General features: G+C 46.5%; 1 protein-coding gene across 3 annotated transcripts in view; it reads right to left on the reverse strand.

Annotated features, from left to right (window-relative positions):
• Nucleotides 1-237: 237 nt before the first annotated feature.
• gatad2ab (GATA zinc finger domain containing 2Ab) overlaps nt 238-19,214 on the reverse strand; it is a 38,959-nt gene continuing 19,982 nt past the window's right edge. The window contains exons 3-11 of one of the 3 annotated variants that reach the window (XM_063200472.1): nt 14,767-14,893; nt 10,135-10,266; nt 9,493-9,564; nt 8,297-8,425; nt 7,414-7,620; nt 6,126-6,402; nt 5,207-5,679; nt 2,579-2,888; nt 238-784 (exon numbers count right to left, since the gene is read on the reverse strand). In XM_063200472.1, the coding sequence (XP_063056542.1) occupies nt 654-784; nt 2,579-2,888; nt 5,207-5,679; nt 6,126-6,402; nt 7,414-7,620; nt 8,297-8,425; nt 9,493-9,564; nt 10,135-10,266; nt 14,767-14,893 (1,858 nt within the window). In that variant the 3' untranslated portion in view covers nt 238-653. Of the gene's footprint in view, nt 788-2,578; nt 2,889-5,206; nt 5,680-6,125; nt 6,403-7,413; nt 7,621-8,296; nt 8,426-9,492; nt 9,565-10,134; nt 10,267-14,730; nt 14,742-14,766; nt 14,894-19,214 lie in introns of those variants that run through there. The other 2 variants (XM_063200471.1, XM_063200473.1) reach the window with 2 other exon arrangements.

Raw genomic sequence — 19,214 nt, forward strand, 5'->3', positions numbered from 1 at the left:
CCGTTTGGAGGCCTTGTTTTTCAGTTTAGTTTGTTTAGGCTATGTATCCCAACCCCGACACACACACATACAAAAAAGGTATACCGTACTTTTACCTCACAAGTACCGCTAGCTCGGAGGAAAGAATAAAAGATCAGGGTGGTGGGGAGAAAAGAGCTTTTTTTTTGTTTATTATCATTGGTCAGTGAGCTGGTTTTCCTCGTAAATAAACAAGGTCATCCGGCCAAATGTCCATTCTTGTCTTTTTTTTTTTTTCCTTTTCCTTTTCTTTTTTTTTTTTTCAAGTTGATAAATCATTACAATTATAACTACTATAAATTCTTGTGTCCAATAAAGAAAAAAAAAGGAGGAGGATGAGGAAACTGGGAGGCGGGAGGAGGAGGGGATGAGGAGGACCGGAGGAGAGGAGAGGGAGTTGAGGATGAGGGGCCACGATGATGTGATGTGGCCAGGTGGTGAGGAGGGGCTGCGGTGAGGAGGGATGAGGAGGACCAGAGGAGAGAGGAGAGGAGAGGAGAGGAGAGGGGAGGAGAGGAGAGGGGAGGAGAGGAGAGGAGAGGAGAGGAGAGGAGAGGAGAGGAGAGGAGAGGGAGTTGAGGATGAGGCCCCGCGGTAACGTGGCCAGGTGAGGTGGTGATGACTAGGTGAGGTCGTTACTTCCAGGTGTTGGCCGTCTGGGAGATGGATCGGGAGGGGATCATGTCCAGCAGGTACTCGCGCTGGCGCTCCACAGCAGAGGTGCTCTTGTGCACGGACAGGCTGGGGTTCACGTAGGCCATGGTGACTGCTGAAACCACACCAAGCAGACGGTACGGGGTTAAGGACACATAGGGGCCAGGGTTAGACATTAACGTGTCGTGTTAATGTTCATCTGTAAAGGACTGTGCACCTTGTAGGGAAGCTCAAATCTCAGTATACTTTGTATAATGACAATAAAGGCTTTCTATTCTATTCTATTTCTATTCTATTCGGCCGGTTAGCAGGTGTTAATTTAGAGTCAGCTCTGCATAGGCCAGTAGATATTGGGGGGCTAAGTGTTAAGATAGGGCGGCTTACATAGTCCACGCCAGAAGCGTGCGTTTACGTGGCCTTGTTGAGGCACATCACCGCATTCTCCACACGCATCAAGTAAGAAAATTGGAGAGCACAGATTGATGTATAGTTGCTCCCGAAGTTAAGCCTTGGAAGTTGCTTATGTGTTTGGATGTGTTGACTATGCTGCCCTACAAAACAAGAACGCAGTAACTCTGAAAACTGAGAAAAAAGGCTTCAAAGTTTCCTATATGGCGCGACAACTGTGTTGTCGCTAAAGTGGTGGTGACACTTCCTGGTAATGCTAGGATAGAAATTAAATGCACACAAAAAAAACCCTTTTTGCCACAAAAAACAGAGTTACTGCGTTCTTGGCTGGTATTACTGCCACAAAATGGAGTTACTGCAGGAGTTAATGCGTTCTTGACTAGTATTACTGTCTACTCCCAAAACCATTCCCATTGGGAAGTGCAGCAATAACTCAACACCGCAGTAACTTTTTTTGGGTAATTTTTGCACTTTCAAAATGATTTTTTTCTAAAGCGGGACGGTGTTGGACCACCATTTTTTGACACAAGACAAATTAGGTAGTTTAAAGCCCATTTCCGATATACATTTTTTTTTTTGGGTTACTCCGTTCTTGTTTTGCACGGCAGTATGAAACTGCCCTTAGGGTCACGTTTCAACAACTGTCAATAACAACTGATTATTATAATAATGGCTAGAAAAGGCACTGTTCAGCAAACATCAATTTCACAGGCCAAGTCTTTTAAAATCAACAAATCCTCTTGTGAGTGACTGCTCTATTATTTTCAGTTTGTAAAACCGGCATTGGTGATGATGCTTGGCGTCTCAGAACCCAACTAGACACAGTTGTCATTATGCTAAAATAAGACTGGCTTCATTTAGAGCAGCAGTGATGCCATTCTGCCTACACAAGGAGGGACCAAAATACTTTACTGCGTAATTCATTCACTGCTTAGACCCTCATAAACATCTGAAGACTGGACAGGCAGCCACTCAATAACTCAATAATAACTCAAAACTATAACTGAACATTCCTACTGTCACGCATCACACAAACACTTGTCCTTCAGTTCCATGGTTCAATCTGGTCGTGTTTTTTTTTAGACATTTATTTTATTTTATTTCAGGCACTGTTCAGGTGACCAGGAGAAGCAGAAAGGAAAGCTTGTGCATCAGCTCCATGGAAGCCATTGTTGCCAGCAGAGCAGAGCTTCCACTGCTGAGACTTACCGTAAAGAAGAAGGCAGAGTACTGTACATACGGGGACAGGAGAGCAGGAAGACAAAAATAGAACAAAAGATACAACAAAAAGTAGAAAGGAGGAGGGGAAAGTGGAGGGAGAAGGCAACCAGGGGAGGGGAAGGAAGAGGAGACTCAAATAGCATTGGTTTGATTTTTTAAACCAATTAGAGATAGATAGAGGTAGATTTTTTTAAATTTGCTTTTGTTTTGCTGGGCTCTTGAGTGGGAGAGGCGCCAGATCAGGTGGTTGGTTGGGGTGGGCGTATGTCAAATCTACCTGCGCTGAGGGCTGAGTTCTGCTTCTTCCAGGCTTGTTGGGCGTTGCTGGGGCTGCCTCGACTGGTGTGGCTGTGGCTGTGGGAGTGGCTGTGGCTGGTGTGGGTGTGGCTGCCGTGGCTGCCACTGCCGCCTCCGCCGCTGCTGCTGCTGCTGACCTTTGCCCCTGCTGCGCGCATGCCATGCTTACCTGGCCTGTTGACCAGAGCGGCCGCCGCCACCGCACTCTGCAGCTGCTGGGCAGACGGGGAGAACGTGTGGCTCATGGAACGGCCGCCCACACCCTGGCCCGAGTGGAGCTGGCCTGGACTCTGGACACCACAGAAGAGAAGAGAGAGGAGGGAGAAATGCAATTAAACATAACTTCATACATCAATCAATTCTTCTGTTGAATCAGTCACCCTTTGAGGAGTACCATCACCAGTGTTGGGAAAGTTCATTTTGTACGTGAACTAGTTCAAGTTCAAGTTCACAGCTCTCAGAATGAACTAGTTTGTTCATAGTTCATATTTTTTTCAAAATGAACTAGTTCATTCATAGTTCACAAAATAAATGAACTAGTTCATTTCAGTTCATCCCCCTCCCCCCCCCAAAAAAAATCCAAATTCATTGAAAAAGCCCATATAAATGCTTCACCATTATTTAATGGGTTAATTAGTGTTAACAATGACATTGCTGGATGTAACGGTATTTTAGTTGTGCATTAGAGCAGCGGTTTATTATTAGTAGTAATAGAGAGTAGGCCTACAGTCCTTAACTGTGTTTTCTGCAGTGTTGGGAAAGTAAAATTTCTACTATGCCTAGTTCATTGTTTAGTTCACAGCTCACCCCCAATGTTGAAAAAAGTGTAGACCTAAAGCCTAAATTAGTTTTAACAATGAGATTGTTAGATATTAGTCTACTGTATTTTAGTTTTGCATTAAGAGTGGTTTATCAGTAGGCCTAGTAGTCCTTTAAAGTGTTAGTTGTTTAGACACTGTGTGCTGAGCGATTTCACTTCTTTTCTGTTACTGTATGGACTGGACTTAAATCGGGTGCGTGGACTAACGTTTTCCTGCACTGTTGTTCTCTGTCTAATGCGCAGAATTTGCCATCCTGCAACATGCCAGCAGGCAGCTTTCTCTTGTTGTTGGTGCTGCGCGCGGCGCATTTTAACTTAAATAGTGAAGCGAGAGCACTCCACACTTATTCCGAACGCCCAGAAGACGGTCGCTAGAGGCGTTAATCTAAAAAGTCACCTGAAATCAGAAAACTCGCACACTGCTGGCTGGTTGCTGGCCGCTCTGACTTTAAGTAGAGCGATGCCTGCTGTTTGCTTGGTCCCGCCTCTTTGCACGAGACTAAAGACAGTCGGAGAGAATGGTGTCTGACGCTGTCAGAGAGAATGGATAAGACATAATATTAGACTCTCTGACATTGTGTTCAGTAGCGGTTTCTGTAGGAATATTAATGAAATCTGGTAACTACGGAATGAACGGAATGAAGAACTAATGAACGTTCACGTTCACGCTCCAGATGAACGCGTTCATAGTTCGTTCATCATCTAGAAAATACTGTCCGTTCAGTTCACGTTCGCTCAAAATATGAACTCGTTCATGAACTTTCGTTCATTGAACGCGTTCGGGTACATCACTGACCATCACAAATATGTGATTAGAATTTTCATACATTATGACGTCACAAGGTCTTTGCTGGCCTGGACTCTGAGAAAGGAGCGAGCGGAGATTAAATATAACTTCAATCCTTCTGTTGAATCAGTCTTTAACCCTTTGAGGAGTACCATCACAAATATCTATGCGATTAGAATTTTGCCAACATTTGGAGTTCTCATTATGATGTCATAAGGGCTGAGTCTTTAACACAGAGGTCTATGAGAGCTGTAGAGTGTTGAAGTGAAATTCTAGAAGAACTGGGAAGTCTGAAGAATTAAGACTGTATGTGCAGTGCCATCACTCCAGGTCTAGACTCTATGAGTTATGTGGTTGAGATAGCTGGCTCGGACTATGGTGACCAGAGAAAACAGGAGGGATGGGAGATAGGAGCGGAGATTAGATCCAGATACGTTAGATTCAGGGTGAAGAAGGATAGATATTTAAGAGACAGTTAATCGGCTCAACTTCATGGAGGAAGGCTTTTGGCAGAAGCAGCAAAACATTAGATGTGTTGCATTTTTTTTTTAAATCAATCATATTGCATTAATTTCATTCATTTTCATGTTTCACTTCATTTCATTACGTTTTGACGGTTAAGCACATTGAATTGTGCTAGAAAAATGGTAATTATGACCGCTAAGCCTCGTTCACACGTCGCTGCTAGTTACTCGCTCAGCGAATGAACTCAATAGAATGTCAATGTGTTCCAGCGAGACTAGCAGGCGAGTAGGTGAGTATAGCACAAGGGATGCGATGTGGGTGGATCCAGAGTTGAAAATATTTTAACTTCGAGTGAGGCGAGTAAGCGAGTAACCAACTGAAATGCAGTGTTTGGTACTTCTCGCCTATTCATTGGCAGTTAAAATCGCAGGAACGTTTAGCGAACGTTCCACAAGAGAGTGGCGAGTAGGCGAGCGAGCGAGAAGCTAAGTAACTAGCAGCGTCTTGTGTGAACGTAGCTTTATCATCCTTCCTACCTGCTTGATGGTGGAGTGGTGTCGGCCCGACTGGACTGGCGTGCGGTTGGCGGCGTGCGCCTGCACCAGGGACTGGGCGCGGACCTGCTTGTACTGCGGGGACACCATCATGTGCTGCTCCGCCTTGACCACGTGGGGGGAGGAGGAGAGGGAGGAGGAGGAGGAGGAGGTGTTGGTGGAGGGGGAGGAAGAGGGTTTGGAGGAGGAGACGGGCGACGCGTTGGCGGCCTGCTGCATGATGCGCTGCTCGATCTCCTGCTCCTGCTGCAGCGCCTTGACGAACGCCGCCTTCAGACGGCTGGTGTGCTCCGCCTTCAGAGCCTTCTTCTGATTGGACGACATGCACTGCTCGCACATGATGGCGCCGCCCTTGTCCTGCCTCCAGCGGGAGGTGAAGTCGGTCTGGCACTGGGTGCAGGTGAAGGGCTCCTTGGTGCCTGTCGCACTGCCGCTGGCGCTGCTTTGGGGCTTCCCTGCAAACACACAAACATGTCTTTAAGATCAGTGCGCTGCACAGAGAGAGAGAGAGAGAGAGAGAGAGAGAGAGAGAGACAGAGACAAAGAGGAGGAGAGAGACAAAGAGGAGGAGACAAAGAGGAGGAGAGAGAGAGAGAGAGAGAGAGAGAGAGAGAGAGAGAGAGAGAGAGAGAGAGAGAGAGAGAGAGAGAGAGAGAGAGAGAGAGAGAGAGAGAGAGAAAGAGGAGAAACCTCTGGCCAGTGAAAAATTAGATAGATAGAGCGAGAGAATCCTCTGGTTAGTGAAAAATATGAGAGAGAGAGCAGGAGAGAGAGAGAGAGGGCGTGTGCGCGCGCGTGTGTGTGTGTGTGGTACGTGTGTGGGTGTGATTGTGTGTGTGGTACGTGCGTGTGTGTGTGGTGTACGTGCGTGTGTGTGTGTGCTTGTGTTTCCTAGCCCCACCTCTGCCCAGCGAGTCGAGCAGCATCTGCACCACCTCCTCCAGGCCCACCAGGTAGATGAACTCGTTGTTGGCGGCGGAGGGCAGGAAGTTCATCTGCGGCGCGGGCGGCTTGGGCGGCGGGATCTCCAGCAGCGCCTTCTCCAGCTGCTTGCGCAGTGCCAGCTTGGCGGCCGCCTGCCGGCTGGCGGGGGACTCGTTCACGTTCGCCACCGAGGAGGAGGCGTTGGACTGGCTGTTGGTCACGCCGGCGCCCCCCTTCATGTTGGTCGAGGAGGCCTGAGGACAAACAAAGAACCCATCGCTGAAAACACTGAAGGTGTATCAAATAATCTAGAAAGAACCTCAAACTTCCACAGTGGTCCCTAAAGGATTCTTCCTAAAGGGTTCTCTGAGGAATCCTCAAGGAAACCAATCTGTCAAATATAAGTTTATTTAGGGGGTTTAGGGGTTCTTTCACAGTAGGCAACTGAAAATTGATCTCACAAGTGAGACAGTCTGGAGGCTACCTATGCAATATCTTGTTGGAAAGGTGTAGTTTACGATTGTCCTTGGCTGTTTATTGGGTGTTACGACTGTCATTTTCATCTGGCATATACATTGCCATAGCCAATCCTGTCAGTTGTATGTATCAAAACAAACTGCAGTCATCGCCTTTCAACCCCTCCCCGCTGTCTAATTGGAACCCAAGACCCGATACCCTCGCTGAGGGATAGTATCCATGCCATCTTTCAGACCCCAATGATTGTGCAAAGCAGCATGGGACTAAACGGATATGGCTTGGCTGTGTTCACCTGTGGGATGTTGATCAGCAGACATTAACAACAGATGTCGCGAGAAGGGATCTTGGTTCTACTGACAACTGAGTTTCAAAAGAATGAGCCATTAGCTGTGCTGACCTGTGGGATGTTGACCAGCACGTTGGTGTTCATCAAAGAATCTCAGTTGACTAGTGGATGGGATGAGCCTAAAAGATCTTTGAAGAACCTTGTTCTTAAAAGTTCTATAATGAACCTCAAACTTCCACAGCGGAATACTTGGAACCCAAGATCCGGTACCCTCGCTGAGGGATAGTATCCATGCCGTCTTTCTGATCTGAACGATTGTGCAAAGGAGCATGTGACTAAAGGGATATGGCTTAGCTCTGCTGACCTGTGGGATGTTGACCAGCAGACATTTACAACAGATGTCGGGAGAAGGATCTTTTTTCAAAAGAATGGGTCATTAGCTGACCTGTGGGATGTTGACCAGCACGTTGCGACTAAAGGGATATGTCTTAGCGCTGCTCACCTGTGGGATGTTGACCAGCACGTTGGTGTTGGGCACGTTGGCCACGCGGATGAGGCCCTGCTGGATGATCCTCTGGCCCTGCACCTGCACATTGGGCATGGAGGCGCGCGGCGCCAGCAGCAGTGGAGGGGGGCCCGAGCCGGCCGCGTGGGCCTGGTGCTGCTGCCGCAGCGTCTGGATCTGCTGGGGAGTCACCGAGATCGGTTGCTGTGGGGAGGAAGGAGGACGGGCAAGAACAGACAATGTCATGAGAGACAGGGAGAGAGCGCCATTAGGCATACATAGGTAGCAACTACTTCTTTTTTGTGTGTTGAACTGAATGGATGCATGATGTGCAATCAGAATTTACAATAAACATATTTGAAGCATGGTGCTGCTGCCGCAGGGTCTGGATCTGCTGGGGAGTCACCGAGATCGGTTGCTGAGGAGGGGAGGAAGGAGGAAGTACAGGCACAATGTCAATGTCATGAGAGACAGGGAGAGAGCGCCATTAGGCATACATAGGTAGCAACTACTTCTTTTTTGTGTGTTTATTGTAAATTCTGATTGCACATCATGCATCCATTCAGTTAAACATATTTGGAGCATTTTCATCAGTTGACTGGAACGCCACAACAGGATATCCTGGAATGTCCACTCAAATTCCTTGTTCTGGTTTCATGACAATTGTAAAATGCTTCAACTTCATCCTTTGAACCGAGTGGTGTCCATAGTATTTCCATTGGTTGAGACTGCCAGGCTGGCAGCCTGGTTGGACGTGTGTGTGTGTGTGTGTGCGCACACTTGCGCTCGGTGTGGTTAAGTGTGTGTGTGTACGTGTGTGTGTGTGTGTGTGTGTGTGTGTGTGTGCGTGCGTGTGCGAGCGAGGCCTGCGGTGTGTTACCTGAGCTCCCCTGACCAGTGGCGGCATGACGATCTGGGTGTTCTGGGATCCCATCTTGGAGTTGACCTGTTGACCTCCGCGTACCAGCGGCGGCGGAATGACGGTGCCAGAGCTGCGGCCTGATCCCGGCTGTGGACACACGTACGGACACACACACGTACAGACACACACACGTACAGACACACACACGTACAGACACACACACGTACAGACACACACACGTACAGACACACACACGTACAGACACACACACGTACAGACACACACACGTACAGACACACACACGTACAGACACACACACACATACAGACACACACACACATACAGACACAAACACACATACAGACACACACACACGTACAGACACAAACACACACACAGACACACACACGTACAGACACACACACGTACAGACACACACACGTACACACGTACAGACACACACATGTACACACGTACGGACACGCACGCACGGACACGCACGCACGGACACGCACGCACGGACACACACACACACACGGACACGGACACACACACACACGGACACACACACACACGGACACACACACACACACACGGACACACACGGACACACACGGACACACACACACACACACGGACACACACACACACGGACACACACGGACACACACGTACACACACACAGGTTTTCCATTTAGGGGTTTCAAGACCTCAGTATGTCAATGACAACAGCTGTTTGACATGTCTGTTTCTAAGGATCATGACGCAACACCATTAACGGAACTTGGACCTTAATGCTCTTGGGTCACATCGTAACGTGAACCTGTTCATACATTTCCACACTTCAAATTCTACATTCATTCAATCAAGCAGCTTGGGAAACCAAATCTTTTGAGTATTGAGCACCATTTCCCTAGCCTGATTGTTATCGACTTTCAAATCTATTCGAGACTTGGTCTGATCAAGAGCATAACAATTAACATTTCCCAAACGGCATTTCCCAAACGGCTTCCCTTGGTTTGCTAATGGTTGTTTGCTTCCCAACAAAGTGGGAGTAGTTCCCGATTTTTCGGGAACTCAGAAAGTACTTGCATTGCTCTTGACCTGACTAGTGGCAACGCTGAAGGTGTTGCGTCACAAGGCCTGGCTACCACTTCCCTGACATAATGAGAAACTTCGGATGGTAGTTTGGGAGAGTGGTGCAGCATACTTACTTGCAGCTGTCCTTTACTGGTGGGAACAGTGCCTCTGACCAGCGGGGGTGGAGTGGCCACTGAATTGATGGGCTGGGGGAGACATGGGGACACGGCATAAGAAGAAGCATTATGTATGCGTTTCGATACTTAACTGTGTGTGTGTGTGTGTGTGTGTGTGTGTGTGTGTGTGTGTGTGTGTGTGTGTGTGTGTGTGTGTGGTTCCACATGAAGTGCAAGTGTTTGCAAAGATCTGCGTGCGTGCATTTCACCCCTTGTGATGGATGCATTTGTGTAGTCATGCCTTGTGACCAGTGTGCGTGTGATCTACCTTCTGTGTGCTGCTCTCCTTCTTAATCTGGCTCTGTGTGTGTGTGTGTGTGTGTGTGTGTATATGTGTGTGTATGTGTGTGTATGTGTGTGTGTGTGTGTGTGTATAATATACCTTCTGTGTGCTGGTCTCCTTCTGGATCTGGCTCTGTGTGTGTGTGTGTGTGTGTGTGTGTGTGTGTGTGTGTGTGTGTGTGTGTGTGTGTGTGTGTGTGTGTGTGTGTGTGTCTGTGTTACCTTCTGTGTGCTGGTCTCCTTCTGGATCTGGCTGTGTGTGTGTGTGTGTGTGTGTGTGTGTGTGTGTGTGTGTGTGTGTGTGTGTGTGGTATATACCTTCTGTGTGCTGGTCTCCTTCTGGATCTGGCTCTGCCTGAGTTTCTTGAGCAGCACCAGTTTGGCCTCCTGCAGACGCAGCTCCTCCTTCAGCTGCTTGATGATGCGCTCACGCTCCTCTGGACTGCTCTTCTGCACACACACACACACAGACACGAAAAACAATGTTAAAGAAGCAATAACGTGTCTTTTACATAAATACCAAAATTATAGTCACACACACACGGTCACACACGGGCACACGATTAAACGATTACATTTCCCCACCGTCAACTTTGCCACAACAATTTTTGGGGGACAATGTGCAAATGAGAAAATTACCTTTCAATTCCAATTTAGCAAGATATTGAATTAAACTTGGGGAGGATGGGAGTTAGGATATTGGAGAGAACCAACAGACTTACAAGACTGGTCGTCTTGACCACTGGGGGTCCTGTTCGCTCACTCCTATTCACATACAGTACTGCATTATGCCGCGTTCAGACCAAGAGCGAACTACGCTGCCTGGTAGTGGAGGTAGCAGAAGAAGTTTCGCCTTGAATCCGCTGTATTCGCTCTGGACGTGACATTGAGATGTTTGATTTAGCTAATCACATAACGCCTCTGGCTTGACAGTTTGGGACATTCGGAGATGTGATTGTGAACATTCCAATTGGTTTCCACCGAACCGAGTCATAGCTCATTACCATAAGATTAGCTTGACTTTAATCTAGGGCTGCACGATTATGGAAAAAAAAATCATAACCACGATTATTTTGATCAAAATTGCGATTTCGATTATAATCACGATTACCCCCCCCCCCCCCCCCCATTCCAGAGTAGCCTATCAAAAAAATAAAGCGAAATAAAAAAAAATCTGTTTCTTAAAATTTCATTTAAGTTATGTAGTGCATATGATAAAATATGCCATAGGCCTACAGTGGCAAGATCTTATTGGCTCCTCAACAGGCCATCTGAGTGGCATCACACTGTATTTTCCCAAATCACTTGCAAAAACACAAGTAGGGCCTATTTCAGGAAGTGGGGGTAATCACTGTGTTTGATTTGTAATATGACATTGGCAGGGCAGGGTGAGTGACAGAGGCGATTCCTCATTGAGTACAAGGGAGGCGCCGCCTCCTGTCCAAAATCACGGAGAATAGTATGTAAACTAATGCTTTACACGACTTAATAACATTGCTATTTCAGAGCATGTGCTCAACTTACAGATGAAACCAATCTGTAATAAGATCCCGAGGCTCGCACAAGTTTTTTTCCCGCTCATGACAACGCAAGCGAGTCGAGTCTCAATGGACTTCAATGGCATGTGGGATTGTACGCTTTTTCAATGGCAAAATGCTAAACGGTCATTGGCTATTGCCGTGAATTTTTTTTGATTTTGAGACTGAGCCTCACTGGGAGTGAATGGAGAAGAGAGAGCGGGGGGGAGGGACCGGAGACTGAATCTCCGACTTGTGATTGGGTGAACCCCGTGTCAGTAGGCTACAGTAGTTGAAATGCGGATATGTTATTAATTTGACTGAGAAGTTTCGTCGTGGTAACCAGTGAGGAAGCTGTGTTGCACTGTACTCCAGTTTTGTGTACATATTCTTGTAAACCTAGTGTTGCGAATAAAGTCTTAATAGTGGCACGTCCTTATCCTTTTTAATCTCCCAATTCAAAAGTTGAGGTTGCCTACTTTTCGTTAGGGCTAGCTTGCAAGAAAGCTAGAGAGCTATGCAAAATGCCTAGCATTGTGGATTAAATTCTGGCGAATTCCAGTCGTCCTTATGAGGAGAAAATGAATATCAAGGAGCAGAGTAGAGCACTGCCTAATATTGACTTGGTGAAAAAGGTAGGGAAGAACAACCGTTTCTTTTGAGCTTTCGTGGTGTCTGATCAACTGGTTAACTGCCAAGTCCCGTTTCCTACTGTGTTGGCAATGTCTGGTAAATAATTAAAGATTTTGCGACCTCTAGTGGTAAGTTAATCCGTGCACCCAGTAATGAACAAAGACAACGAAGTCAAACTCAATCACATCATTATGTGGCGGAGGTAGGCCTAATGATAATAATAATAATAAAAAGAAACATTTCCCTATGAATAGGCTACAAGGGGGATAATGATTAATGATTAACAAATTTGTTTCAACAAGAGTCCTTTAGTGTGTGAGGCCATATGTGGCTCAGGACCAATGTAAGATGTGTGTCAAAATTGACACCCCCCCCCACCCTTTTTTTTTGCGTTCTGGACATATTGTAATTGAACAGCCTCCCTTGTTTGACAGACTACCAGCCGCCACTGGTGAGTGAAGACCAGAACATGTGTGTACCTAGGCCATACCAAGAAGCTGTGGTCTGCATGATGGCATGTCTACACTCACAAAGCATGCAGCATAACCAACTTGATGTCTTTTGTATGATTCCCAGCTAATTTCAATTCTGGACTGGAGGTAGTGCACATGTGAGTAGGAGAGTTAGAAGGAGGTTATCTCTGTGTTTTAACTAGGGAAAGAGAGAGGGAGTTGAGAAATCAAAGGGCTGTGCTGAAGAGCTGTCACTTTTGAATTTAATAATATGCATATGCTCTGGTCTGTAAAGTAATACTTCATGGCTTGGCATGAAAACATAACCATTTAAATAAAACATAGCTACATGATGTGTATTATTGCAAAGGGTAGGTTCTGCCGATTTAGACTGGCATTTGTCAAGCTAGCAAGCCAACACATTTGAGAATGTAGAAAGCAGAAGCAACTATGGCAGCTACAAATTGTGTTGAATTTCACTCATTGTAATTTAACTCACTGCACCAGAGTAACTTTGCATTACTTGTCCACCAAAACAGCTATGATATCTACACGCAGGTTGGTGTTAATGAGTAGTGAGTAACAGCCACTCTAATTGTTGTAGACAACATTAGCTTATTTCGTTTGTGTTAGCATGCTAACTAGCGATTTTTTTTAGACCAGAATTAAAGCTATTTCTCTTGGTTTTCCATAATCACAAACAGTTGCTGGTCAAAGCACATAGTTTCAAAACACCTTCAGAGACTCCAGCATCATGCAATGGCTGGTTTAATGTTCGAATTCCTCATATATATCCACCATTAGGATGAAACAACTCCCCTCCACTGCCCAGCAGTGAGTGCACTGACACGGAGATTTCCGTCTCCGACTCCCAGCCAGCCTGCCAAAATGCTGCCACCCGCCCCCTCTCAGTACTGTCTGCTTATTGGTTCACAGACTTATCCTCCACCCAGAGACAGTTGTCAACAATATTACTATTGGCTGAAATGTCTTTGTGCTGAGAACGTGCGAGCAGTGCACAAGTCTGCAGGTGCGCGCAGCTTAGATGGAACACAGAATTTCCCATAAAATCGCGATTTTCATGTTTTATGATCGTGGCGGCCAACATCGCGATTTTGATTAAAATTCGATTAATTGTGCAGCCCTACTTTAATCGTTAAAATTTGCTTTGGCCGCTCAGTTCGTTTCACCCCTGGCAAATTCGCTTTGGTAGCGCTGGTTACGCACCCTCCATAGAGAAATAATGACTTCTGTCGCTTCATTCGCGTTGGTCGCTACTGGTGTGAACAAGGCATTATTCCTGTGTCTGGTGTCTAGACTAGATTTCCAAATACTTATGTTCAATGTAGTACCACAATGTCCACTCATTGAATGCAGATTCTAAACAAATAGTTTCAGACCATTCTGCAATTGCGGGCATTTGTCCTATGGGTCCAGTCAATTGTGATACCCAGTAAAATAATAATAATAAAAATGAATATGAGGAAACTCAGTAGTGACACAGAGAGAGAGAGAACGAGAGAGAGAAAGAACGAGCGAGCGAGCGTGAGAGAGAGAGAGAAGAAAGGGAAGGTCAGAAATGTCAGTGCGCTGCTTGGGTCTGGTTAGAGCACAGCGGTGGTGAAGTTGCAGCTCTATGACATCTGTATGTTGGAGAGCACAGGGGGGCATGTGTGTGGCATCACTGGGGACGTGTGTGTGTGTGTGTGTGTGTGTGTGTGTGTGTGTGTGTGTGTGTGTGTGTGTGTGTGTGTGTGTGTGTGTGCGCGCGCGTGTGTGCGCGCGTGTGTGTGTGTGTCATCACTGGGCATACGAAGGGCAAGACAGCTGGCATGAGGCAATAGGCAGGGGCTGGGGCTATGTTGCTCCGTCTGTGTATTCCTCTTACCATGAGCAGGAGCAAGGGCTGGGGCTGTGGCTCTGTCTGTGTATTCCTCTTACCATGAACAGGGGCAGGGACAGGGGCTCTGTTGCTCTGTCTGTGTATTTGAAGGGTTTATTTGCAAAACGGTGTCTCCATTTTGTGGAATGTTGGGAAATTGACATTTTGTATTGGACATTCCAATTCACTGTATTGCAAAATGCTTTTTATAGGTTTAAAAAGCATGTTCCCAAAATATTTGAATACACAATAATACACAAAGGTGATAGGACATCAGGACATCTGGACAGTCATTTCCAATAATAAAAAGCAAAAGTCAAAAATGGTGTATACACCGCTTTGCAAATAAACCCTTCATTTGTCTTACCATGAGCAGGGGCAAGAGCAGGGGCAGGGGCTATGTGTTGCTCCGTCTCTGCATTTGTCTTACCATGAGCATCTCTGTGTGTCTCTGTATTTGTCTTACCATGAGCATCTCTGTGTCCGTCTTCCTCACGCTGTGGCTCAGGCCATTCATCAGCGGACTGGAGGGCTCGTTGTCTGACAACACGATGACATCATCTGGCGTTGGCGGCCTCTCTTTCTTGATCTCACTAATGGGAGAGAGAGAGAGAGAGAGAGAGAGAGAGAGAGAGAGAGAGAGAGAGAGAGAGAGAGAGAGAGAGAAGAGAGAAGAGAGAAGAGAGAGGTATGCATTAGAACCACGGTGAGATTATCGCTTCTGTGACCCAGTAGCGGTCAACAGTCCATTGATGCAACAGAGAAGTGGTGCAATAAGTGAAATTAATGAATGAAAAGTCGTTTTTTCCAATACAATCACAATCACCATCATGATCATCAGTCATCAATGATGACAGTAGCCCTTTTGAGGAACCACAAACTCCCCTGGCATGATTTCAACAGTAGGACTCATATTTGTGAAACGTGTGTGTGTGTGGTTTAAAGTTAAGCACATGCTAACGGCAGCAAAGACTTGCATCCTCCAGGTACGCTCCAGAAACAAAACCAGCCCTACAGCCACAGATGTGTGGAGTGGACATTCATCAGGTTCCTTCAAACGGCAATAAAAATGTTTCAGTGTGGGCCAAAGTTCCTTCACCGTGTGTGTGTGCGCGCACGCATGCGTGTGTGTGTGTGTGGTGTGACTGTGAGTGTTTCCCAACCTGCTATGTCTTGCGTACCCCCTAAGCCTCTTAGTTGTGCCATGAGTACCCCCTAATTAATTTTCTATATCATTTTCTCTGTCCCGATGTGGCTGCTTCATACATTTGTTATAATAATAACACTTTTCCAAGTACCCCCTGCAGTGTGCTCGCGTACCCCTAGTGGTACACGGACCCCTGGTTGGGAAACACTGGTGTGACTGATCGGGGCCGTGCTGGCATCTATGGCGGGACAAAAGAAGTGGCGGTGGTGGAGTTGAGTGAGGCCCTCTCCCTCTCCCCACTCTCCAGAGGCCTGAATGGAGAATGATTGAGGAGATAACCAGGGTTGCCAGATGAGGCTGATGATTTCCAGCCCAAGAAACATGCTCAAAACCCGCCTAGAAACACAGAATCCCGCCCAATTCTATTGATTTCTATTTTAAAAAATGGCCGGGTTTTTCTGCTAAATACCATTTTTACCCGCACACGGCCATCCTAAGCAGCCCAATTTGGGCGGGAAACAGCCCAAGCTGGCAACACTGGAGATAGCCAACGCCGCCCCTCCCCCAACACACATCCAACCCACCTCATATCAGGCCTCGCAACACACTTTCTGCTGGTAGTGACTGACAGGCAAGGAGTGTGTGTGTGTGTGTGTGTGTGTGTGTGTGTGTGTGTGTGTGTGTGTGTGCGCGCGCGCATGTTACTACAGGCCATGTCTGAAAAGTTCGTCCTTAGGTGCAAAGTTGTGGCTTTCCAGTTGTCGATTAATTTCAACAAATGTTGAACATGAAATTGAATTAGAACATTTTCGGACGGGGACAGGGAATGACATTGTGTGAAAGTTTGTGTACAGTCGTGAGGTGTTTATTTGCCTGTGGGAGAGGGGCTGGGGCTGGTTGTTGACTGCGGTTGGGACAGTTGTTCAGGCCGGGGCCGGGGGCTCCGCCCAGGGACTGCCAGCGGCCTCCGAAGGGGAGAGGAGGGGGAGGGGGTTGGAATGGCTTAATGCCAAGTCATTGAACGCAGCACCCACAAAGACAATGTCCTCAGTCCTCAGCCCCTGCCTTTTTTGGGGAGGAACATATGCATGCATATCAAGAAAGAAGGGTGCCTGCCCTCTTTGTAGTCCGACCAACGTCACTCATTATTTGAGGCATGGTAAGCAGTACCCTGACCCAGAGAGAAAGGAGGCGAAGCACGGGGCAAGAGCGTCAGAAACCGTCAGAGCACTGAAGGAGAAACTGAACACTTTCCAGGTGGAAATACGGCTCTCATGACATGACACGGACAATATCTAGAAACAAACACTACACGGTCTCAAATACTTGGTAATTGGTAGTTCTAATGGCGTCCTCGAAGTCTACCATGAAACTTTGGGAGCATTATTTAACCCATGACGTGGACTTCATGTGGGTAAGAAAAAAGACCTGGCCAATGTAGTTTTGAAACAGACGTTTCTACTCTTAAAAAGTTTTAGTTTACAGTTTATCAATGAGGTTGAGTATGTATAGCATATTCACGTCGAGTCAAAAACATCCATAGCCTCAATAAAAAAAGCTTTCGACTAATTCGAAAGTACTGGGTCCAATGTGTGAAAATGCTGTGAGTGAAATGAATACATGCGAGTGTTTGACAGGAAGTGGAGTGGAGCTGAGGTATGTTTCTGGGTGATCAGATGCGTGACTCAGTGGGAGGGTGTATGTGTGTGTGTGTATGAGAGCGTGATGAGTGGGGGATGGGCCGCTAGAGAATGCAGCAGCACAGTGGGGTGTGGGTGGGACTTTTTTTGTTTCATCTTCACAGGTCCTGCTGCCTGCCATCACTTCCTGTTGTCCTTGTGTATTAGTCAGTACAGCAAAGAAAAAAAGAAAAAGTGGGATCACATGACCAGAGTTTTTCCCTCGGATCACATGACCACCACCCCCCACCCCCCTCACAAACCCCCCCCTCCCTCCCTCCCTTCCCGTCTTTAACTGATCCCTCTAATGGAAACCATGGCAACGGCCGGTTGGAACCAGTTTGTGACAACAACCAGTCTTCATTTTGTGAAGTGAGGCGTCGTTCAGGTGCAATCGTGGTGGCAGGCACACACGCAGGCTGCTACAGCAAATGGAGCAGCAGCAGCAGCAGCTGTGAGTGTCTGTAGCGTAGCGGTTGTCGCTACAGGCTACGACTATGGGGAAGGCCTAGAGCCGTGGTTCCCAACCCATGGGTCGGGACCCAACTTATGGGTCGCAAAAGATCCACAGAGGGTCGCAAAGCGTTCTTGATTTGAAGGGGTTTAATTTTAAATATATATAGCCCATGTTGAATAAATGACAAAGCATTTAACTAATATATGCATAGACGCAACAAAATGTAAGTGCTACATTAAACATTTATTATATTTGACCAAAGACGAATAGAGGAATAAAACAACTAAAATGAGTTTTCGCAGGGAACAGAGGGCATCTTTGTGACTCCCTCTCGTGCAGGCACTCGCGCGGTTGGGTCATCAAATCTTACAATAGTAAATACATGGGTCCCTGAAGAAAAAGGTTGGGAACCACTGGCCTAGAGTGCTGCCGACACCACTGCTGCTGCTGCTGCTGCTGCTGCTGCTGCTACTACAGCTGAAAATGGGGCAAGGAGCCAGAGCCAAAGCAGAGACTTCCTGAAGGCTGAGCTCCCTAGTCTACTCTACAGTACTCTACTCCAGTGTTTCTCAACAGGGGTGCCGCGGAAATGTGGCTGATAAAGAAATTATGTAATATAATACATATTTGTCTAAATTGATAAGTTAATGCTAGTCAGTGGAATCTTTCATCTTCCATTTACGCACAATAAAGTAAATATAGGTCGCCCCAGTCAGCTGCAACTTCGAACGTCTCCAAACTTTTCTAAGCTTGTGTGGTATCGAATGCGATGCCATGTTACGGCTTGTTGGTTTGGGGTGCTATGAAATTTTTCATGAATTGAAAGGGTGCCTCGCATAAAAAAGGTTGAGAAACGCTGCTCTACTCTACTCTCTTACTGGAGTTAAAGCCCTCACTCACTCACTCACCGTTTACTACTACAAATGCTCTAGGACTCCAGTCAGCTTCGACCACCGTCACAGCCAAAAGGGCCCAAAAATAACTGCAACACATCCTGCTCACGACACTCCAAATGACACAGACACTATAAATAGGAATATTTTGGGGACATAAACAGCATGTGTTGTAAAAATAAAAATAAAAAGACCAGAAGGCTTGCAATGAGATTGGCTTCCAAGTGTTTATTAGTGCGGTTTATGGAAAAGGCTTTGGTTTAAAATCGTGGTTGTTAAATACTTAGACCAGACCACCCACAACAGTGATTCTCAAACGGTGGGCCCTGATGGTATTCCAAGTGGGATTTGAAATTATTTTCTAAAAATCAAAGTAATATTTGTGTGTTTGTTGCTGACGTTTTTTTTTAGTTGTATTGTTTATTGAGTCAGAGGTGGCCGACGAACATTTGTGAAAATTACAAGTGGGCACCAAGTTGGAAAAGATTGAGGGCCTCTTTCCTGCAATGCAATAGTAGGCCTATACTTTTACACTCTTTTGATGTAAATTTCAAAAGGCTTTTCATTACATCTTCTTTTCATTACAGTGCTATTCAGTTAATGACCAGAGAAAAATGTGCACACTCGTGCGTGCGTGTAGGGGATATAATAGCTACATACATTGAAACATTCTCTGATAACAACCACCATGCATGCAGAAGACGTTTCACTTTGTAAAACATTCTGGGATGAGCTCAA

This window comes from Engraulis encrasicolus, chromosome 6 (genome assembly GCF_034702125.1).
Source record: "Engraulis encrasicolus isolate BLACKSEA-1 chromosome 6, IST_EnEncr_1.0, whole genome shotgun sequence".
NCBI lineage: Eukaryota > Metazoa > Chordata > Actinopteri > Clupeiformes > Engraulidae > Engraulis > Engraulis encrasicolus.